Source organism: Nicotiana sylvestris, chromosome 8, assembly GCF_000393655.2.
Source record: "Nicotiana sylvestris chromosome 8, ASM39365v2, whole genome shotgun sequence".
Classification (NCBI taxonomy): domain Eukaryota; kingdom Viridiplantae; phylum Streptophyta; class Magnoliopsida; order Solanales; family Solanaceae; genus Nicotiana; species Nicotiana sylvestris.
In genome coordinates this window covers 87,790,452-87,800,149 of record NC_091064.1, presented here as the reverse complement: position 1 = coordinate 87,800,149, position 9,698 = coordinate 87,790,452, and the positions used below count along the sequence as shown (strand labels likewise).

Below are 9,698 nucleotides of genomic sequence, written 5' to 3'. Positions count from 1 at the left end.
TCAGAATTTGCCATGAATTCAATGATCTTATTCCTGGCTAGCCTTCCATCCATCTGAAGGACCATGTCCTTCCAGCCCTAAACAGCTAGGACATCAACCAAACGAATCATTCCTTGTTCCACTAAGTCTTTCAGCAATCTTCCTATAAAAAATTTTCTTTTGCCAAACTTGGCCAGCTTGTCTTGTTCACCATCAGACCCACTTGCTTCTTCACCACTCCATTCCTCATCTTCAGAAACTCTAACTTGTTTGTTTTTCACTGCAGACCTTGTCCTCTTGGCCAATGAAGGTTCAATAGCCTTAGACATAGATGAAGACTTCTTAGAGGAAGTCTTGGTCCTTTTGGGCTTGGGGGTCTGAACCTCTGTTGTAGTATGGTCCTCCTGATGGACCTGTGCCATCTCCTCAACATTAACAGCTTAAGAGGACGCTGGAAACTTACCTTTTCCTTTATCCATCCTCTTCTTCTTACTTTCAGCCAAAGCCTTTTGTAGTTCACTCTCACTCTATTTCACTCTACTTCTTGTGGATATTCCCTTTGGCAAGGGAATTTCAGTAGTTGTTTGGGAGGAAGCCTTTCGTTTCTTGGAAGGTTTTGCAGTACTGGGGGCTTTTGGTGTTAGAGTTCTCCTTTTCTTTGGATCATAACTGGCATCTACTTTCTTTAGAAGGTATTCTAGGGTCTCAATAGATGAACCGGGTTCATCTGCATGTGAACTTAGATTAACCAACCCTTCAGCAGCCTCCCCTGAACCACTTCCCCCTGACTTCTTGCCTCTTTCTTCCACATTTGCATGTTCAACCTACAGATAGCTGGTACTATCAATTCAAAAGTGGGTGAAGAACCAGCCAATACTTTCCCTTTGCCCCTCACATCAACACATACACCCTCTCTCTCTTTTTCTTTTTCATTTTTCTTTTTACCTCATCTTCTTCCAAATTCATGAAATTGCACATTCCTGACAGACCCAACCAAAACAAACCTATTTTCAGAATTTTCACCCAAAGTAGAACTTACCTTAGAAGGGGAGTTTTGAGCCTTCTCAGAGTCAAAAGACCCAGTTCCTTCCCCCTCACTATCAGATTTGAACGAATCGTCTGAGTTCTCAGAATCTTGGGCTTGGCTTAACTTCAATTTCTTGTACAATTTCTTTGAAAGAGCACTAGTTGCCACCGTTTTCCGAGCAAGCATTTTTACTTGCCTTCTCCGAGGTTGAGTGGTTGTTCTGGGTGGATGTGGTGTAGAGGAACCAGAAGGGGAGGGTGGTGGAGGAGTGCCTGGATTATCTTGAGGGTTCGACATTGTAACTGACTTCTTGAGAGAGTTTGTGAGTTAGGCTTTTGGAAGAAAGAACAATTGAGAGTGAAATAGATTTTTGACGGTTTGGAATAGTGAGGGTGGCAAAGGATGATGATGGGTATTTAAAGAAATAGACCTATTTAATGACTAACGGTAGCTTTTAGCAGTCAATTAGAGGCCTAATCAACCTGAAATTTTAGGTTGAATGAACAGTTAAGCTTCCCTAGATTTTAGGCATTTTATGTGGTAAGAGCTCTAGTAGAGACGGAACTGTTTCAAAAAATAAACAGATAGGATTTTTTGATGTGTTTGAATATAGGTAGGACTCTGCTCATGATTTAAATATTTATATTTCTAATTGTGCAGAGTATAAAAAACATACCTCATTTTTTAGATGACCAATACTGATGAACCAGGTTCTTCATTTAGAATTCTCTTGATCATGCCTCAAATTACCATAATAGAGAAAATTTTGTTAAAGATCAGTGAGTCATATCAACACATGTCACAAGAGTATACTATTTACAGTATGAAACTAAGTAAAAATTAATGTAGGTATTTACACAAGTTCCATATTTCCTTGCCAATTTTTTATTAATTTTTTTTCTCTTTTTTTGTCATTTTTTTCGTGTGCATTCTAAGCTTGTCCAATTAGGTGATCTTAATCATCCCTAATTCTATCCTATTCCTTTTAAAACTTTCTCTACTCAGTGCTTTAGCAAAGATGTCAGCAATTTATTTATCAGTAGCATAGAATTCTATGGTAATCAATCCTTTCTCATAGTTGTCCCTTAAGAAGTTATGTCTAACATCTATGTGCTTAGTTCTCTTATGATGTACTGGGTTCTTTGTCATACTTATAGCACTAGTGTTATCACAAAAGATAAGATGCAACCAACTTCAATGCCAAAATCTATCAGCTGCTATTTGATCCACAACAGTTGAGCACAACAAGAGGCAACAACAACATATTTAGCCTCAGCAGTGGATAAGGCCACTGAATTCTACTTTTTAGTGGCACATGATACCAGACATGAACCAAGAAAATGAGCCATACTTGAGGTGATTTTCCTATTCACAAGGAAACCTGCATAGTCAACATCAGTATATCCCACTAGATTAAAGTTACTACCTTTAGGGTACCAAAGGCAAAGATCAGTAGTGCCTTTCAAATATCTCAGTATTCTCTTGACAACAGTCAAGTGAGATTCCTTAGGATTTGCCTGAAAACGAGCACAAAGCCCTACACTGAAAACTATGTTAGGTTTCTAGCAATAAGTTACAAAAGTGAACCAATCATACCCCTATAAAACTTCTGATCAACAGATGAACCATGTTCATCTATGTCTAATTTAGTAGCTGTTGCAATGAGTGTGTCTATTTGTTTTGATTCATCCATTTTAAACTTCTTAATCAACTCTTTTGCATATTGCTGCTGATGGATCATGGTTCTATTTGGGTTTTGTTTGATCTGTAAGCTTAAGAAAAAGTTAAGCTCATCCATCATACTCATTTCAAACTCACTCCCCATTAATTTGGCAAATTCCTTACTCAGTTTGTCAGTGGTTGCCCCCAAAATTATGTCATCAACATATATTTGTACTATAAGAAGATCCTTACCTTTTTCCCTCAGGAATAGAGTACTGTCAATTTTACCTCTCTTGTAGCCATGTTCAAGCAGGAATTTGGACAGTCGTTCATACCATGCTCTAGGAGCCTGCTTGAGTCCATAGAGAGCTTTGTCTAATTTGTACACATGTTCCGGACACTACTTGCTCTCATACCCTAGAGATTGTTTGACAAACACTTCTTTCTTTAGGTAACCATTTAGGAAGGTACTTTTGACATCCATCTGATGAAGAGTAAATTCCATGTGTGCTGCAAAGGCTATCAGGAGTCTTATTGCTTCTAATCTTGCAACTGGAGCAAAGGTCTCATCATAGTCTATGCCTTCCTCCTGGCTGTAACCTTGAACCACCAACCTTGCTTTGTTCCTTGTAACTGTTCCATCTTCATCAATCTTGTTTCTGAAGCCCGATTTAGTGCCAATTACTGATCTATCCTTGGGTCTTGGAACTAGATGCCAAACTTGACTTCTTTCAAACTGATTGAGTTCATCTTGTATTGCATTTACCCAATCTGCATTGTGCAAAGCTTCAGCAACATTTTTAGGTTCAATAAGAGATAAGAAAGCATAAAAAATACACGGATTCTTTAATTGTGATCTAGTTTTAACTCTAGAGGTTGGATCAGTAATTATGTTCTTTATAGGATGAGAACTTTGATACTTGTAAGGTTTCACAACCAACTGGTTTCTATTTGATGTTTCTCCCATGTTCTGTTGCTGAAGAATAAGCTCATGGATAGGTTCCATTAGGGGATTGGTTTCAGTTCTTCTTTGTTCAGATCCCCTTGTCAGGTTGCCCTAGATGGAAGAACTTTTTCCATCACATGTTCCTTCTTTTGGTGCATCTTCAGCTTGTGTTGTGACTTCACTCAATTCTTTTACCAGCCCAATAGGTTCCATTAGGGGATTGGTTTCAGCTCTTCTTTGTTCAGATCCCCTTGTCAGGTTGCCCTAGATAGAAGAACCTTTTCCATCACCTGTTCCTTCTTTTGGTGCATCTTCAGCTTGTGTTGTGACTTCACTCAAATCTTTTACCAGCCCAATAGCTTCATCTTCATGTTCTTGTCTCTCAGAAAAAATGTTAGTTTCATCAAAAACTACATGTACACTTTCTTCTACACACAAAGTTCTTTTATTGTACACTATAAGCTTTGCTATGTGAAGAATATCCCAAGAATACTCCCTCATCACTTCTGGGATCAAACTTACCTAAGGTGTCCTTTCCATTATTGTGCACAAAGAACTTGTATCCAAATGCCCTAAGATGAGATATATTTGGTTTTCTCCCTTTAAGTAGCTCATAGGGAGTCTTCTTTACAAGAGGTCTAGTCATGCATCTATTAATGATGTAACATGCAGTATTTACAGCCTCTGCCCAGAAGCTATGGGGTAGTTTACTAGAAAGAAGAATAATCCTAGCCATATCTTCAAGAGTCCTATTCTCTCTTTCAACTACTCCATTTTGTTGAGGAGTCCTAGGGGCAGAGAAATTATGGTCTATACCATACTCATCACAAAATTCAACAAACTTATCATTTTCAAATTCAGTTCCATGATCAGACCTAATTGATGTAAGTTGATTACATAGTTGTTTCTGAGTTTTTCTAACAAAGGCAGTAAACATGTCAAATGCTTCATCCTTAGATGTTAAAAGCAATACCCAAGTAAACCTAGGGTAATCATCAACAAGTACCATCACATATTTCTTACCACCTCTGCTCAATGTTCTTATTGGACCACAGAGATCCACATGAACCAGTTCTATCGTACTGGTCATGCTTACCATTTTCTTGCTTTTAAAAGATGATCTTACCTACTTCCCCCCTTGCACATGCCTCACAAACTTTGTCTTCCTTGAACTTGATGTTAGGTAACCCTATCACCAGGTCCTTGAAGACTAATTTTTTAAGTTGATTTAGACTTGCATGACCAAGTCTTTTGTGCCACAGGAGGGATCATTGTCCAACACACTCAAGCAAGTAAATTCATTTTCTGAAAGAGTGGATAAATCTACAATGTAAATATTATTAACTTTTTTTCCTTGCAAAACAATCTTGTTGGTGGTAAGATTAATCAAAAAACATTTAGTAGAGGTGAATGCTACCAGGTTACCTCTATCACACAGTTGTGATACACTGATTAGGCTATATTTCAAGCCATCTATCAAGTAGACATTCTCAATGGAATGTGAGTTTGTCTTACCTACCTTTCCAACCCTAATGATCTCACCTTTCTTCCCATTTCCAAAGGAGACATTACCTCCTTTTAGGTCTTCAAGTGAAAGGAATTGGTTCTTACTTCCAGACATATGCTTTGAGCAGCCACTATCTATGTACTATATTTGGCTACTTCCTTTCACTTGGACCTGCAAAACGAAATCAAGGGTTAGTTTTAGGAACCCAAACTAGTTTGGGTCCCTTTCTGTAGGCAAACGGGTGAATTTTAAATTCCTTTTGGCCCATCTAGGCAGCCTATTTTTCTCTTGAACAAAGGTTTTGTTCTTTTGACTGGCCTTTTCTTTTGCATTACATTCACTTTTGTAATGACCAGTCTTGCCATAGTGTGTAAAGATTTTTTTTTTCAAGAAGTGTGATGTACTTGCTTTCGGGATCCCACTTAGGTGCTGGGGTCCCATAGCCAAGTCCTTTCTTGTTGCTACTGTGGTGCTCTTGTAGCCAGGATAGTGCATCAGAGGACTTATTCTATTTGCAAGTTCTATCTAGTTCATGCTTTACCTTGCCTAGGTCTTCTTTTAGAACTCTCATCTGCTCATCTTTCTTGTACAACTCATCCATCAATTTTCCTAGATTTTCTTCTAAGGTGAGATGTGTATGATCAACTTTCTTTTTACCTGTTCCTAATTTTAGTTTTAAATTTTCAGACCTAAGTTCAAAGACATTGGTGTCAAGTTGAAGAACCTGGTTCTTCAACTTAGTATTTTTACTATCACTTTCACTAGTCCTAACTTCTAGATTATTGCACTTGGATTTTAGGATCACATATTCCCTAGACAGTTGTTCCTTCTCATTGTTTATGACCTCAGACTCATCAATAAAGTCTAGCAATAATTCAGATAGCCTTTCTTTAGACAAAACTTTTATCTTGTCTTTGAGATGAATAACACTTACCTCTTGTTCATCATCTGGTTCTCCAATGGCCATAAGTGCTTATTCATCTCCAGCTTTATCTTCTGAATCTTCATCTGAGGTCCCCCCCCAAGCAGCAACCATAGCCTTTGTTGATCCTTTGTTCCTTTTGGGTTGAACCTGTTCCTTTTTCCTGTTCCTTCGTTCAGCCCTTTCCTTCTTCCATTCAATTTACCACTGAGGACAATTCTTGATCATATGGTCAGTCTTACCACATTTGTAGCAGCCCTCATTGGTCTGTTTTTCAGGAGCCCTTGGTTTGTTGAAGGTTGAACCTCTTGAAGAACCCTTTCCTCTCATTAGGTACTTCTTGAAATCCCTTGTGATCATAGCCATTTCACCATCCTCTAAGTCTGCACCTTCAGCTATTCTGAGAGCCAAGCTTCTTTCCTTCTTAGGTGCATCCATCTTCATAATTTGCCTTCTCAGTTCATAGGTAGTGAGATTTCCAATCAACTCATCCAACTTGAGAGTAGCAATGATTTTTGATTCCTGAATAGCTATGATTTTGCTTTCCCAAGTTACTGGCAAGACCCTTGTCAAGATTTTCTCTACCCTGTCTTCTTCAAGGATAATTCTTCCAAGAGACTTAAGTTCAATTGTTAGTGTTGTGAACCTTGTGTACATCTCTTGGATGGTTTCTCCTTTCTTCATGGTGAAATTCTCATATTAAGAATATAGCAGTGTTCCTCTTGATCTCTTTACTTGAGGAGTTCCTTCATGGGCCACTTGTAGAGTGTCCTATATCTCCTTAGCAGTGGTACAACTTTGAATCATGCTGTACTCGTCTGGACCTAGTCCACACACAAGCCATTTCTTGGCCTTGGCATTCTTTTCCCATTTCTTCAAATCTTCAGCAGTACAGTCAGCTCTTGTCTTTGGCACATCCACTCCTTCAACATTCTTCTTTGTAGTAGCCAGAGGACCATCAGTAACTATGTCCCAGAGTTCATAGTCTTCTCCTATGATGTGGTCTCTCATCCTGTTCTTCCACCAGGAATAGTACTGGCCATTAAAGAGTAAACGCCTAGCAGTGGATTGCCCTTCCCAGTTTCCAGGTGGTACACTCATCTTAATTTGTTCCTAAGGTGTTAGCCTCTTCAAGGATAACCCGCTCTAATACCAATTGATGTCTTATACTTCAATACCACACGGGGGGGGGGGGAGGGGGGATTTGTGTGGTACTCAATTTTTGCTTAATTTGATTATAGAAGGACCTGGTTCTTCTATGTATTCCAACTACTACTGTTGCGGAATAATAAGTATAGAAAATAAAGAACACAGAGATTTTTATGTGAAAAATACCTGGCTCGAAAGGTGAAAAAAACCACGACCTACCTTCCAGTAGGATTTTCCCAAACTCTCCACTAGAATCACTAAGCCAAAAATTGTATTTACAAAAACTCTTTTGTAAATCTTGGATTAACTCTAATCCCGTTGTGGCTCACAACCTCAACTATTACGACAATTTCAAGTTAACTCTAACTTGAAAACTCTAAACACCTAATATAATTGCTTCTACAAAAGCTGAAAGGTACAATGTAAAATCACCTACTACAATTGAACTAGAGTAAAAGATAGACACTTGGAACTGGTTCTTCTATCTGGTTCAAGTAGCTTCAGGATTGCACGCTTGAATCACACATAAATTACTTGCAAAATTGTCTTGCTATTTTATTCTCAATTCACGTTTAATTTTTTTTTTATGTGCATTACCTGTAAAAGAGAACAACACTAATATTTAAGGGGTTAGTAATTAGAGATTGACTAGGATACAAATGCTACTCTTTCATGGTGGAAGAGTTCTAGTTGATCTCATACTCTAACTCTATTCTTTTCCTAAACTCTGTTCTCTTTGTGTAAGGAGTCTTTCTCCTTATCCAATATGCAACCTTTTCGATCATGATCAGAAGATATTACTTCTGATAAGTTAGATTTATCTCATTCACGTGCATCTCACATGTTTAGTTGATCACGACTGTACTTCATAAGATGGACTGTTCCATATCTAACTTCTTTTGTCAGTCTTCAAAACTTCACATTTACTTGGGCCAACAATGAAACTTTCAATGTCAGATTCATCCTTATAGAGCGTTTTACTATCCTTATTCGTTGACTTAATACTCCACTTTATTTACCCAAACAATAAGCTAGCTAGCTAATCTATCAAAAGTGAATCATATGGACCCTACCAGATAAAAGTAAAATTGCTGTTTGTACTCAATATTTCAAAGAAAAATGAGGACTATGTATGAAATTAAGCGTCATTTAAGGGTAACTATGGCAAATAATTAAAAAAACAATAGATATTAAGTATTGTAATTAAGTATGATGTTTAAAGCAGATGTTGTGCTGCTCCATCTGTGAATGTCCGCCAAAATGGTCAAGCGTGCATTTGTGAGTCGCCGCACCCACTTGGTTAACCAGAGATCTATAATATATACATTTTGCTTTTTGCCTTTTTTTTTTGTATTATTTAATTCCTTTATAAAATAAATTCAATGATAGGACATCGGATTTGTGGCTTGATCACAGTCTTCAACTTCTTTATGGCAAAAGTAAACATTAAATTACTTGGGAGTAGGAATGAAACATGCATATTTACTTAAAGAAATATTATTACCTCAAAAAGATATTCCTTTCGCTTTTTTTCTTTTTCTTTATGTTGTGTACGGTATCTTTATGTTGGGAGTATCTCGTCTTTTATTTGAACGACAGATATTAGAGATGAGGTTATATAGTTGAGAGGTTACATTGTAAATACCCAAAATTAGGGTAGTTAATTGTATTTAACTAAAGATAGTTAGGCATGTTAATAAGGACAACTGTAATATCTCCGTCTATAGGTCACGTGTATTGACCGAGAACAATCAAGAGATTTTGTTTTCTTCTCTCTCAAGATATTCTTCTCTCTAGATTCTCTCCTCTTCTTGTTATCTATTTTTTCTTAGAGCTTATTTCCTCCATTAGTGAATCCTACCAATCTTTAGTGGAGGAGGATTTTGTTTGACTCAAAAGATAATAAATCCTTTTTAAACAAATCAATCAAAGATGAAAGAGTAAATCTTAGCTGAAGATAATAATCTCCAGAAAGATTGATAGAAAAAGAGAAGATAGATCACAAGGTTTCTTTTTATTCGCGAATAGTAATGTTTTCAAAATTCCCCATCCTTATTACAAGGTTATTGTCCCATATTTATACTAAGAGAAAAACTCTTCTAAACTATACAAGACAAAAATACAAGGAATATTCGAAGGAATATTCCCGATGTCCCCTAATGGCTATACATTATTACAAGGGTCCTCTCCTTCAGGGCGTCGTTTTAAGGAGGCCTCATCAATCGTCATACTCATCGTCGGTCAAATTTGGACCCATACAGGTTTCACATTGTATTTTCTAATGAAAAATATAGCTTAATGACCAAAAGTTATATGATGAATCCTCAAAATATTGGTTGTGAGTATATAAGCTGGAGTGGTAAAGTCTACTGTAAATGAGTTAATAATTGAGTAGTTCATTATTGTATCAATCGTAGAATTGTTCTTAATTTGTGTACTACAGATTCATGGGGGTCACAATCTTTAATTTTTAAAAACGAATTCGCCCATCTACCTGAATTTGGCT

The 9,698-nt window shown here is 37.3% G+C and overlaps 1 protein-coding gene across 1 annotated transcript; it reads right to left on the bottom strand.

Moving 5' to 3' along the window:
• Window positions 1-2,304: 2,304 nt before the first annotated feature.
• Window positions 2,305-2,747, bottom strand: LOC138875339 (secreted RxLR effector protein 161-like). The gene is made up of 2 exons (XM_070154163.1): window positions 2,603-2,747; window positions 2,305-2,555 (listed from the first exon to the last, which is right to left on the bottom strand). The coding sequence occupies exons 1-2, from the start codon at window positions 2,745-2,747 to the stop codon at window positions 2,305-2,307; spliced, it is 396 nt and encodes a 131-aa protein (XP_070010264.1).
• Between the last annotated feature and the right edge of the window lie 6,951 nt (window positions 2,748-9,698).